At 34.4% G+C, this 13,962-nt stretch overlaps 2 protein-coding genes across 3 annotated transcripts; one reads left to right on the top strand and one right to left on the bottom strand.

Moving 5' to 3' along the window:
* The first annotated feature begins 252 nt into the window (after positions 1–252).
* LOC114168884 (putative disease resistance RPP13-like protein 1) lies at positions 253–4,820 on the top strand. 2 transcript variants are annotated; one of them, XM_085669442.1, is made up of 2 exons: positions 253–3,896; positions 3,995–4,820. In XM_085669442.1, the coding sequence occupies exons 1-2, from the start codon at positions 512–514 to the stop codon at positions 4,075–4,077; spliced, it is 3,468 nt and encodes a 1,155-aa protein (XP_085525568.1). In that variant the 5' UTR covers positions 253–511; the 3' UTR covers positions 4,078–4,820. The 2 variants fall into 2 exon arrangements, with proteins under 2 accessions (XP_085525568.1, XP_027909655.2); XM_028053854.2 differs by having other exon boundaries at positions 256–4,820.
* Positions 4,821–4,888: 68 nt separating this feature from the next.
* Positions 4,889–9,948, bottom strand: LOC114168885 (uncharacterized). The gene is made up of 9 exons (XM_085669443.1): positions 9,180–9,948; positions 8,590–8,705; positions 8,259–8,353; positions 7,713–7,861; positions 6,735–7,376; positions 6,472–6,620; positions 5,994–6,209; positions 5,479–5,628; positions 4,889–5,206 (listed from the first exon to the last, which is right to left on the bottom strand). Exons 1-9 carry the CDS (start codon positions 9,364–9,366, stop codon positions 4,889–4,891), a joined length of 2,022 nt encoding a protein of 673 aa, XP_085525569.1. The 5' UTR covers positions 9,367–9,948.
* Between the last annotated feature and the right edge of the window lie 4,014 nt (positions 9,949–13,962).

Raw genomic sequence — 13,962 nt, 5'->3', positions numbered from 1 at the left:
TTAATTAATGGACTGATGATTGAAACCAACAAAGGGGATTGAAAGTTAACGGGGTGATTAGCAATATGGTTACTGCTACATTCTTAATCAAACTCAACTAGGAACAGCATAGGAATGTCAAAAAGAAAACAAAAAAAAAAAATTGTCAAAAAAATATAGCAATGTCAAAAAACCAAAAAACAAAGAAGAATTAGGGGTATGTCTGGAACTTGTTTTGTCATGGCTCAGAATTATGTAAGTTGAGGAATCCCTCGGTTGTTTTTTTAGTTAGCCACCAAAATTGACTAAATGCATCAAAGTTGCTAGAAATTTCATTAATGTAATTAAAGCAATGACAGCAAAATTTATTGTCTGAGTAGTTCAGACTGAACCCACATTGCGATGTCTTGAAATAATGAATGTCAACTGTTCTCTGTCTGCATTAACTCGTAGCCATTCACTCATATAATTAAGTTGCAATTCCGATTCAGAGTCCTTTATTCTCTTTGATTCGGTCACTACCTTTCTAACCATGCCAGTGATAGAAACACTTGGTGGTGCTCTCTTTGGTGCTGTTCTTCAGGTGCTGCTTGACAGGCTTGATTCTCGTCAAGTTCTGGACTACTTTCGTAGAAGAAAGCTCGATGAGAAACTGCTGAAGAAGTTGAAGAGGAAGCTGGTATCCATTAATGCTGTGGTTGATAATGCAGAAAAAAACCAGTTCAGAACAGCATATATGAAAGCATGGCTTGATGAGGTCAGAGACGTGTTGCTTGATACAGAGGATCTGATGGATGAAATACACTATGAATTCTCCAGATATGGATTGGAAGCTGAATCCCAGAGCAGTTCTAGTAAGGTATGTATTTTTGAATCTAGGATTAAAGAGGTCCTTGAGGACCTAGAATCTCTACTAAACCAAAAGGATGATCTGGGTTTGAAAAATGCTAGCAGGGTAGGGGTTGGATTAGGGTTGAGTAGTAATGTGTCACAAAAATTGCCATCCACATCTTTGGTGGTTGAAAATACTATTTATGGAAGAGATGATGAAAAAGAAATGATCCTCAAATGGATGACTTCAGACACTGAAAAGCATAGTCAACTATCTATACTTTCTGTTGTGGGCATGGGTGGGCTTGGTAAAACAACACTTGCTCAACATGTGTACAATGACTCAAGGATAGAGGGTAAATTTTCTATCAAAGGTTGGGTTTGTGTTTCAGATGAATTTGATGTGTTGATGTTGACAAAAGCAATTGTTGGGGTACTCACTAAATCAAAAGATGATAGTGTAGACCTAGAAATGGTTCAAGGAAGATTGAAAGAAAAACTGACAGGAAGAAAGTTTCTTGTCGTTCTGGATGATGTTTGGAACGAAGATCGAGACCAATGGAAAGCTTTGCAAACTCCTCTTAATTATGGGGCTAAGGGAAGTAAAATTCTTGTCACCACACGCAGTAACAAAGTTGCTTCTATCGTGCAATCAAATAAAGTACATGAACTGAAGCAGTTAGGTGGAGATCATAGCTGGAAAGTATTTGCTAAACACGCATTCCAAGATGATAATCCCCAGATTAATGCTGAGGTGAAAGAGATTGGTACAAAGATAGTTGAAAAGTGCAGAGGATTGCCTCTAGCCTTGGAAACAGTTGGATGTCTTTTACGCTCAAAGTCTTCGGTTGCAGAATGGAAAAGTGTATTGTCAAGCGAGATATGGGACTTCCCTGAAGAAGATAGCAAAATCGTCCCTGCTTTATTGTTGAGTTATTACCATCTTCCTTCTCATCTCAAGAGATGTTTCTCTTACTGTGCCATGTTTCCTAAAGATCATGAATTTGACAAGAAGAATTTAATTCAGTTATGGATGGCTGAAAATTTTCTTCCACGCTCTGAACAGAGTAAGTCTCAGGAAGAAGTTGGCGAACATTATTTCAATGTTCTATTATCAAGGTGCTTCTTTCAACAATCCAGCGGAGGCTTGAAATCATGTTTTGTCATGCACGACCTTCTTAATGATTTGGCAAAATATATTTCTGGTGACATCTGTTTCAGGTTTGGAGTTGATAGAGCAAAGAGAACATTGAAGGAAACACGCCACATTTCATTTGTTATTGATGACTACGGAGTATCATGTAATGAGTACGAGAATTTATATGATGCAAAAAGGCTACGGACATTTTTGCCTGTAACTAGGATATCTTATTGGTCTTGGTATTGTGAGACTTTGACGCTTGAGTTGATATTTAAGTTGAAGTGCTTACACGTTTTATCTTTTTGTGGTTGTGTTAACCTTAAAGAGGTACCTGAAACTATAGGCGATCTAATGCATCTCCGGTTTTTAGACCTTTCAAATACTGGAATTCAAAAACTGCCCAACACAATGTGTTCACTATGTGACTTACAAACATTGAAGTTGAACAGTTGTGTGAATTTGAAGGAGTTGCCCTGTAATTTTCATAAACTCACCAATTTGCGTTGTCTTGAGCTTATTAAAAACAGTCTGACAAAGATGCCAATGCATATAGGAAAACTGAAGAATCTTGAAATATTCATGATGAGTCCGTTCAATGTTGGCAAAAGTAGTGAACTGTGTATCCATCAGTTAGGAGAACTCAGTCTTCACGGAGATCTAGTAATTAAGGATCTGCAGAATACTTTGAATCCCATGGATGCATTGGCAGCAGATTTGAAGAGCAAAACATGTCTGGTACGGCTAGATTTGAACTGGGATTTGGAGCGGAACCTTGACAATTTCATGAAAGAAAAAGAAATACTTGAGAATCTCCAACCTTCCAAACATTTGAAGGAGTTGTCAATCAGTGACTATGGTGGCATACAATTTCCACATTGGTTATCTGATAATTCATTATCGAATCTAGTGTCCTTAAGCTTGATTAATTGTAAACATTGTCTGTTGTTGCCTTCCCTCGAATTCTTGACATTTCTTAGGCACCTGACAATTAGTGGGCATGATTGGATAGGGACGATAGATGCTGATTTTTACAGGAATAGTTGTTCTGCATTTGCATCCTTGGAAACGTTGAGCTTTGCTGATATGAAGGAATGGGAAGAATGGCAATGCACGACGGGTGATTTTCCAAGTCTTCAGAGTCTTTCTGTAACTAATTGTCCCAAGCTGAAAGGGCACTTGCCAGAACAACTTTCCCATTTAAAGAAACTAATTATTGAGGACTGCAAAAAACTTGTGACTGTTGCTCCCAGGACCCTTGAAATTTGTGAATTACACCTGCGAGACTGTGGAAAATTGCAAATTGATTATAATCCAACTACATTGAAAATGCTCCGGATTGGAGGTGACAACATGGAGGCATCATTACTTGAAAGGCTTGGCCATATCATATCACATACTTCTCTTGAATCCTTCACCATTTTTTCTTGTCCGAATATGAATATTCCTATTAACCATTGCTTTGATTTCCTTGAAAAATTGCATATTTGTGGTGGTTGTGACTCTATGACGAACTTTCCTCTAGATTTTTTCCCAAGATTATCTGAGATTGATTTATCAGAGTGTCCTAACCTACAGATGATAACACAGAGGCACCCTCTTAACCATTTGAAGATTCTGCGCATTGGAAAGTGCTCTAGATTTGAATATTTTCCCAATGAAGGATTATTTGCCCGGCAGCTAGAGAGCTTTTATATCATAGGATTGGAGAATTTGAAATCATTGCCTAAACACATGTCTGACCTCCTTCCATCTCTTAATCTTCTGTATATAAATGATTGTCCAGAAGTGGAGGTTTCCGACGGATATTTGCCATCAAATCTAGATGAAATGTGTCTCTTCAATTGCTCCAAACTTATTGTCTCACTAAAGGGTCCTTGGGGAACCAACCCTTCCCTAAAATCCTTGTCCATTGGCAAAGTGGATGAGGATTGTTTTCCAGGTGAAGGTTTGCTCCCACTCTCTATTACTAATCTAGAGATATATGATTGTCCAAATCTTAAGAAACTGGATTACAGGGGTCTCTGTCACCTCTCCTCTCTCGAGAAATTGTTTCTTTACAAGTGTCCTATACTCCAATGCTTGCCAGAGGAGGGTCTGCCCAAATCCATTTCAAAACTCAGAGTTGAAGGTTGTCCGTTGCTCAAAAAGCGCTGCAAGAAACAAGAAGGTGAAGATTGGGAAAAGATTGCTCACATTAAATACATAATTGTTGACAGAGAACGAGTAAACATATAAGACAAAACACATGTTGGAAATTACCAATGCACCAATTCTCATGTGCCTATTGTCGTCAGGTTCCAGCTCCAGTCTTTGAAATTTAGTGCAAATATTTTAATATCTATTAGATCACTTTCATCATGCATCAACTCATCGTCTTTTTAGTGTTCTGTTTTACGTACAAGAATTTCAATTTTCGATATTCCCTTTTGTAGTTGAATAACGATGCTTATACTTGGTTAAATATTCACGTTAAAATCAAAAGAATTCTTAAATCATTTAGATCGATTGATTTAAATTGAAGTCACATGTTCTTTGATATTGTAAAAAGTTACGGACAATTATGTTGTGGTTTTTCGTGTTCAATGATCATTTGCTAAGTGGTAGTTTTTTTTTCTACTGTATATTTGATTCCTCTCGTTGGGTCTACCCCAACCAATTTGCTAGAATTCAGTTTACATGTCTTTTGTTAGATTTCCTAAATTCCTATTTGTAACGGCACTCACTCTTTATAGCTGAGAATCTTATCACAATGTTGGAATTCAACACCATTTCCCTTGATACAAAATATATCTGAGAGCAGGAAACAAAATTTCTTTTATGGACCGAAGCAACAAGACATCATTTATAGTGAGAAGAGAAGACATTTAAATTTACTTATACAATGGATAGTCTATCTTATTATTATCTTATGAACAACTCAAACAAGACCATAATGGTTTAAAGTATCCCACCTTGTTCATTTGCCCTTTTACCCTTTTTCTCATTATTGGACAAATCATCTATAGGAGATTCACTCAGCCCTGTGAACATGCTTGATGTACTTGAAGTGCTTCCTAGTGGAGGAGATGGTGGTGGTCTGAAGCCCATAGAAGCATATGCATAGTTGCTAGCATCTTCACCTTCCATCTCCTGAGAGGTATCTGAGATAAGCAAATCTGACATATCATAGGATGAATCTGACTGTGCTGGAGAGCAGTCTCTTAGTACAACACTGCATGTGTTTCCTTCCCGTATATGAGTTAAGGCATTCACCACCTGCAAACACATATTTACAACATGTCAGATACTATGATATCTGTACTCGTCCAATTAACATGCGGATATAAAAAATACTCGTATCCGTCGGGTATCCATTTATAATATCCATTGCTTATCTATTGCGGATTTTATTTACAGATACCCGTGGAACGGGTTTTTTGACATCCCTAAGAAGAACTATAAAATGTCTCTAAGAATGTTGAAAGTGTCAAAAGAGTGTCCAATAGCATCATATATACCCTCAAAGAAACTCACTGGTTTAGACTTACTGTGTCCATTGATAATCGCCTCTGAGAATCCCTGCTGAGGCATTTTTCTGCTAGACGAATCATCCAGAAAAGCTGATGGCAATCATGATTATCCAACATCCTTTCATCAATTAGATCTGGATAGTTCCTTTCTTTAAGTAGTGGCCTTGCCTGAAAGAAAGCAAGAGGATTAATAATTGAAAAGAACTTGTACATTGGAATGATGTAAGGAAATGCCAAGTCAAATTGTAACAAGGTATGAAAAAATTTATTTTACCGAGTTTGAAATCATCAATTCTCGTATTACTGTTTGTTAGCAATAGCATCTCAATTCTAAAGAAGAACATAACAGACATGCACACAAATACAAGATTTAACGAGGTTTGCCAAATGTCTTTGAAATCAGAGATACTGTTTTTGTTATTTGTAACAATAAGGTTACCTAGTTTTATTTTATCATAAAAGAAAACTCTTATATATATAAAATAGGATATATTCATTAAAAACTTTAAGTACTGTTTTACTTAAACTTTTACCCATCCCACAAGACTTTTTTCGCCAAGACGTTTGTCTGCAGTCCTCATTCCAGTTATTAGCTGAAGAAGAACCACACCGAAAGCATATACATCTGTCTTGGTTGACATTTTTCCTGATTCTGCATATTCTGGTGCCAAATACCCTATAGTTCCAACAATATCTGTGGAGTATAAGGAGTCCATTTGTTCAGTTCTAGCCAGACCAAAATCTCCAAGCTGATAAATGTGTAAACGTTCCATTACTCAATGTTGCAGAAGCAATAATATATTAAACAATTTATGGAAGGATCCAAATGTATATACTTGTCATAAAACTATGGTTCATAACTAAGTTTCTCACGAAGAAGTTTCATAATAGAATTCTATACAAGAAATGTGAAGCATCAATACAAGTTCTCTAAGTTTGCATACCATATATGCTTAAAGTTGGTGAGTCTAAGCTATTTTCTATATTCTCTAAAGCTATGTGGTTTATTACCATTGCTTCATAATCATGTGTAACAAGGATGTTGCTAGGCCTCATATCTCGGTGTATTATATTGTTCTGATGCAAGTACAATAAGCCTTTTGCAGCTCCAATTGCTACTTTGATCCTTTCTTCCCAAGTAAGAGGCCTACGTGAGTGTTCTGCATTATTTTAGTTTTAGTTAGCATTTCAATTTCTGATAATCATATCAAAACATTTACTCATTTTCATTCTTCATATAGTAGTATCTATTTCTGAAATCAATTTTCTCTTACGTGATAAATGTTGGTCAAGAGAGCCATTGCAAATGAATTCATACACAAGAAGCCTGTTATTTCCTTCTGAACAAGATCCACGCAGCATGACCACATTCTCATGTATAGCTCTGCTGAGTGCATTGACCTCAGATTTGAACTCCTTCTCTCCTTGGAGGCTTGCACACTTATGTTGCTTAACAGCTATCCTTAGTCCTCCATGCAGCATTCCTTTGAAGACAGAACCAAATCCACCTTCTGACAAATAGTTTTTTGGTGAAAAACCTTGTGTAGCTTCATGCAGCTCCGCGTATGTGAATTCTTTCATCACTTCAAATTTTGGTCTTCTGTTCTTGCATACTGAGCAAACAGAGTTTTTAAACTGCTCAACTAATTGATATGCTTCATGGTTGTCGCTATGTTCTGCTGGTGTTGCTGGGTGATACTCTTCAGTATGATTAGTCTTTTGAGTATCAGTAATGGGTAGTAGGCAATACCCTCTTGCCATGTCTTGTTCTCTATTTTCAGGGATTTGTTTTATTTGAGAATAAAAAAGTTGGGGTTGGGGGCAACCACCCTTTGCAAGTGTAGGAAATGAAGAACTGGTATTGGAGCAGGAATTTGTTAGTTGCCGTATTCTTGAGGGAGATTTAGAATTAGGACCTGCTTTCACACACCATTGCATCAATTTTTCAATATCCTTGAATTCTCCTTAAATGATTTGAATGGATGGACACACTAAAAAGGAAACAATATTTTATATCTTTTCACCTTCATAAATGAGTCTTGTCTTGAAGATTTAGAAAATTGCAGATTTGATAAAAAGGGAAGTAACTCCTTTGATTTTTGGTCATTGAATTGAATATGTTATCATGATTTGATTAAAATATGGGTCAGGGATGATGACTACAATTAATTCACACATCTAACACATCTTGCATTTCTTACATATTGGAAATCAAGAATACTAAGATAAGCTATATAGATTAAGTTCCTTACATGTAACACATCTTGCATTTCCATTGCTTCTATCACACAGATGTGTTTCCCTTGGCCCTCTCAGGTGTTGCACAGAGTTGTCACGTTTCATTATTAGCAAAGAACAAAAGAGACTCTGCTTGAATTCCTTCTTATATTTCTTCATCTGTCTGCACATCAACCAATTCAGACACAACAAGGAATCTTGAACATGCTTTTATGTTTTTGTGACATCTTACAATTTGTATGAAGCACTAAAACATGATCACATTTATGCCACAAAAACAATTATACAAAAACTTGAGCTGTTTAGGGATGATATTTCTATGGTTATTATGACCCCAGCAGCATAAAATAAATAGCCTTTATGGAACACAAGAAACAATTTCTTCTGAAAGTAACAAGATGGTGAAGATTCACATACAACCATGAACTCCTTTTGTGGTAAGTGTAATTTTTATTTATGTAAGAAGGTTAAGAACAAGAGGCCTTTATTCTCCATATTCTTAGATTTGATATAAAGAAAATTGAAAACAGAAAATAGAAAGTTGAAAGAATATGACTAACCTATCAAGTATCACTGATGTTGCCTCCAAACGGATAGCAGCATTTACAGCAACCTCTGGTAATTTACCCTGCAGAACTTCTATCCGGAATTGGATCTGAGTAGTTTCGTTCATAAATGGATTCTATTAGACAATATATCTATGTCTAGACAACCAAATTATTAAATAACAAATGTAGTAGAATTTATACTGAATTTCTTTTTGTGATATAAAAAATTGACCTTGACATCATTTTCAAGGAACCTATTCCATAATTCATATACAATATGATGAAGATGATGGATTTTATCAGCTACATGGATTGCTGTTATAAAGACAAGTTATAATCTAACCCTGTCTGCTTCACACTGCTCAGAAATTTCCCTTATGCTTGCATTATTAAGAAGCTCTTCTTTCTTCTTAGCAACTTCTTCCTCAACAATTTTGTGATCAGTCTCAAATAATCCACCTGAAGACAAGAAAGGCATTATATAAGAAATTTATGAGATGCACCAAAGTACTATATCTATAATCTTAATTACCTCTCAAGACTAAACTATGTGAAGAAAAAAGTTAGTACAAGAAAAGGGATAGCCAACATAATTAAAGAAAACAAGAACTTATCAGAATTCAAGCTCAAAACTATCTTTTCTTGTTATACATGGCACAAACAAAGGTTATGGTACATCTTGTACAGTAATTATTCCTATATCATAGTTAAGTTCCTCCTTCTGATGTGTGTGATATCACCAAGGTTTTAAATGGTGGTTTTGATTTCGCTGTGATTCTTGAGGTTGCAGGAAATTGCAGATAAATACAACTGATTTGACCACAACAGTAGTCACAAAGACCCCAAAAGCTTGATGTTTTTTGCGGAAATCACAGTCATGAATTGTTTCTTCTATGAAAACACAATGAAAAGAACAAAGAATGTGACACTCACGCAATTTTGCATGTGCAATGAAGGGAAGCCTAGTTGGACTATAAGCTTGGCGAAGAATTACAAGAAGTGTAAGCTTGTCTCCACGACCAAGTGAAAATCCCTGCATCACCACTTTTATGGCACTTGTGTTGAAGTCTCTTGATGCATAGTGGATCACCACAATACTCAGTGATTCTTCAGACATCATCTACGTGCACTCTTGTTTGAGTTCTTCACAACTTTCAGTTCAATATGTTGCTTCAAAGTTTAGACAGACACATAGGTTTTCAATATGTTTCAAGAAAATTGATACCATATAATCAGAATCTAAGAGCAACCAGTTGCTAAGAATTGGACAGCTATGAAGATTCAATGGAATGAACTATAGTGAGAGAAAAGTAAGGAACATTAAGAAATTCAAGAATAAGGTATGTGTCAAAGGCCAGAAACAAGGGACAAAATTTGGATTTAGAAAGAAAACAAATATGAATGAACTCTCAAAATCAGAACAATGTCAGTGACCAGTAATGCTTACTTTGAATGATACTGAATCCAGGAGTGCGCATTGGAATGCTCATCAACCTTTAGAAGTTTCGTGGAGAAAGAGGACTTATATCAACAATTTTAATGAGTATTTTTCACAAAAAATTATATTTATATTGTTTTGTCACACTTTTTACAACAGTATTGTTTCTCTGTTTATCATAGTGACATTTTTGTTCTTTCGTGCTTCTTTCTCCTTTATTCTCTTTCTTTTATTGTATAAGTATTCTAAAAAATTTAATAAATATGATTTCATCTTGGATTATTTTGTGATATATATATATATGTGTGTGTATGTGTGTATGTGTGGGGTATTTATATGTTCTTTTATAGTTTTTGTTAGAATATTAAAAAAAATTTATAAAACGACTAATTTAATAAAGATTAGGAATAGTTTAAGTCTGAGTCAAAACTTCACAAAGTGAGTCAAAATTTCACATCGAGTAAAAAAGACAAAGTTAAATACTATATAAAAGTAAAGATCAATCATTTTATTATTTTTCTTGTTGGATTAAAAGTGGTATCAACTATATAATACCACAATCTTTTAATGACCGATTACTATACCCCATATATGTTCTTTTATAGTTTTTGTTAAAATATTAAAAAAAATAATTCTTAAAGCGAGCAACTTAAAAAGTTTATACTCTTACATAAGTTTGTTACCATGAAAACATATAGAATTAATTTTAAGTAACCTAAAGTTTTCATGAATCATACTAATACGTAGAATTAATGAGAAAAAACTAATAGTAAAACACCATCTTTGTTGTTCAAAATATAAAAACTAAACTAAGATGGTAGATATGTGACCGATCAAGTTGAAAGCCAGTGAATAATCGGGTTGAGTTAGTGATTAAATTGGAAATTCATTTTTTATCAACCCAATTTGACCTCATACATCTAGGATATTGCTTCGTCCACCCCCCACAATTACTGACTGTATTTTTATGGTAATAGGAAAAGACTCAAACACCCACCACTACTGCACCATATCACTCTTGTTATTGTCGTCGTCGTCGATTCTGTCATCACTGTCTTTGCAAAGGAAGAAGAAGAGTAGAGAACACTCCAAGAGAAAATGCAGACAATAACTCGTTCTGAAAAGTTCTTTCCGAAACATGTTTTCATATATTCTGAAAAATTCTTTTCTGAACAATTTCATGTGGAGGTGTTTTGGAAAACTCATTCCGGAAGATGTTATATATTTTGAAATTATTTTCCAAAAGTCTTAAGAAAAACATGTTTTAGAATACATTTTATGGATTTTGGAAATTTTATTTCAAAAAAATTCCTTTCCAAAAATCTGATTTCGAAAATTTTGTTCGAAAAATATTTTTCTGAAAAATTTCGAGAACATATATTGCAGAAGTCATATTTTTAGAAGCTAGAATGGTATTTTAAAAATTTAGTAGATGTGGGAAGAAATTGTGGGCATGTAGAAAGTAAAAGCCTAGAAAATCTGATTTGGTTGACCAAATTGGACTATTTTATTTTATTTTTGTTAGATGTTTTCATGTATTTCCCCTTTGAACTTATTTAAGGAGTTGTGTTCATTTCTACTTTATTTAAGTATTTGTGTTATTATTAAAACTTTATGTTTAACATTAGTTGTTTCACCACAATGTTTTGAACTTTTAATTATGAAACATAATATCTTAAGTTTTAGGTGTTATTTCAAATACTAAATATTACAATAAAAGAATTAAATTGTGTTGACTACATATCAAATTAGATCAACTGCATATAATATGTTTTTAGTTTTTCTAATGCAAACCGGCCCAATAAATCGTATTGTTGTTTTATCACACTTTATTTTATGAGAAGCTGTAGTTTCTTTTTGTCTTGATTATCACTTGAGAAGACTGAAGAATATATTTAAGAAACCATACAACATTAATCAGATAAGTGTTGATTTTTCTCGACTGCACCGATAAAAATAGGAAAATGAGGACAGAACAACATGAACAATGCCACATTTTAGATAAAGATTCATTTCGTTCATCACATTGCAAAATGATACTAAATGCTGAAATGTGTTCACAATAAGGGGATAAAAACTATAGTTTGAGAGAGTCTAGACAATATTCATATTGATTGATCCACCTCTTTTTTCCTTTGTTACTACAAAAAAAATGAAGATGTGTGTAGAAAGAAGATTCCTCAAATCATAGGAAAAATGAGAAATGTGATGAATTTAGTCGCATTTTTATGGGATGTTCATTTGTATTGAATGTGTCGAACACAAAACACAATGTCATTCTCTTGGCTGTTGAAAAAACAACTGGAATAAAATATGAACAAAAAGTGCAATAAAAAGTAGTATGTTTGAATAGAAAGTATAGTAAGAGCTTTTTGCAAGAAAGGTGATTGAGAAGTGAAGAAGATTAAAGTTTAAGGAAATGATGTGATTAAGAAGTGGAAAAGTAAAGATTTAAGAAATAGGATTAGAAGTAGATAAGATAAGGTATGTTTAGTGGTGAAGATAAAATGTGATAATAGAACTAAAATATAATAAGATAATAGCAGAAATTTAATTTTATTCAATACTGTTCTGTATATTAAAATTATGTTCAAATAAACATATATTTTTGATGGATTATGTATAATTTAAAAAAAAAAAGTTTATGTATGCAGCCATTTTTCTTAAAATTAAAATAAATTTATAATTTGTATTCAAGTACTTTTTATAACGAATATATTTATATTTACTAACTAATAAAATTTAAATTTAAATTTATGCATCAATTACTATATAGATGTGATATAATTTGCTGAATAAAAAATATTATATATATATATATATATATATATATATATTATATATATAATACTCAGGAATATTACTTTACACAAGAAATATATATATATATATATATATATATATATATATATATATATTACTTAAGGAGAATGTCTATTTTTTCCATGAACCCTTTTTTTAACTATTTTTTCATTTCAATAATTTTAAAAACTAACCAACAATCTCTAAAATCATTATATAAAATACAATTTCTTCTGCCAGATATTTATAATTAAATTTATAGTTGTTATTCAGTTTAAACAAATATTTAAATAATAGTCATCTAATTTTAATATTTAATTGATATGTAATTTAAATTATGTCACAAATTTATTATTTATTTGAGATAATTTTCTATAATATTAATAAAGTTATATCTATTTTTGGTCTACACAATTTTATTGACAACTTTTTCCGTTTACTAATTTTAAAAAATATACCAAGCATTGGATAGTTATTACAAAAAAAGTTCTACTTTGTATGTTGTATTTCACCAGAAATACAGACCGAAATCTAATGTTTGCTGTAAGGTTCAGGTTTTTTCTGCCCTAAAGCCTTAAGGGCTGTCCTTGATTAGAGCTGGTCCAAAAGATAAAGCCACTCGAGTCTGACCTAATTTCTCACTTTTCAGATTTCTCCTACCTTGGTGCTTAGAGTCGCAACCGCACTCTCCCCGTTAGTGTTCCACCGTGTTGACAGTCCGCCTCCCATTTGGCCGTTCCTAGCTCACGTAAGTGCTCTCGGACTCGTAGTTTCCTTTCCTTGGTCTGTTTTTCGTAAGCTGTTGTTAGGGTTCCGAACTGAACCATTCTTGCACTGTTTTCCAGCTTCGAGTCCGCTCCAAGAAGCTGTTCGTCCTCCACAAGTTGGGTGTCGAGGTTTTCAGCTAGCTTGTCCAGGTACGGGAAGCTAGAACCTCACTGTTACTGTGTTTGTAAACTGTTTTGCGGTACACTTTATGATTCTTGAACGTGTATGTTGTGGAGATCGCTTGAAATGGTTGGTGTGTTGTTGGTTTGTGCAAAATACGTCTTTTACAGGCATGGCAGTGGCGGGGACTGCTAAACTCGCCCAGGCGAGCATGTCTCGCCCAGGCGAGGCGAGCAGAGGCTCGCCCAGGCCTTCTCGCGTAAGTGGTTGCCTAGGCGACTCGCTCAACTTCGAGCAAGCGAGCGTCTAGGCGAGGCAAGTCTCGCCTAAGCGAGAACGTGCGGAGGCCCCTGTTCCAGATTTGCGAACTCTCGCCTAGGCGGAGAGGACTCGCCTGAGCGAGAGACTCTCGTTTGGGCGAGACTCCTCAGCCTGAGCGACGGCCTGAGCGAGGATGCGATCAGTTTGGGGTTTTCATGTCTTTTGGTGGCTGAACTGTATTCTATTGTACTATTATGTGATGGTATGAGTGGAAATTGCTCAGGTATGCTTGTATGTCGAGGTGTATGTGTATATATATATATGATG

The sequence above is a fragment of the Vigna unguiculata genome, chromosome 11 (genome assembly GCF_037176805.1).
Source record: "Vigna unguiculata cultivar grain cowpea cultivar isolate G323 ecotype 2 chromosome 11, ASM3717680v1, whole genome shotgun sequence".
In the NCBI taxonomy this organism is placed as follows: Eukaryota; Viridiplantae; Streptophyta; class Magnoliopsida; order Fabales; family Fabaceae; genus Vigna; species Vigna unguiculata.
Note: the sequence above shows the minus strand (reverse complement) of the source record. Positions and strands in the feature narration are given on the sequence as shown.

Bases quoted from the DNA above. Each gene is read 5' to 3' on its own strand.
- LOC114168884 (XM_028053854.2), top strand. From the start codon at position 512: ATGCCAGTGATAGAAACACTTGGTGGTGCTCTCTTTGGTGCTGTTCTT.
- LOC114168885 (XM_085669443.1), bottom strand. From the start codon at position 9,366: ATGATGTCTGAAGAATCACTGAGTATTGTGGTGATCCACTATGCATCA. The intron at 7,377-7,712 runs GTAAGGAACTTA...GTGTGAAAGCAG, and splicing joins AAATGCAAGATGTGTTACAT to GTCCTAATTCTAAATCTCCC. The intron at 5,207-5,478 runs GTAAGTCTAAAC...ATGTGTTTGCAG, and splicing joins GGCGATTATCAATGGACACA to GTGGTGAATGCCTTAACTCA.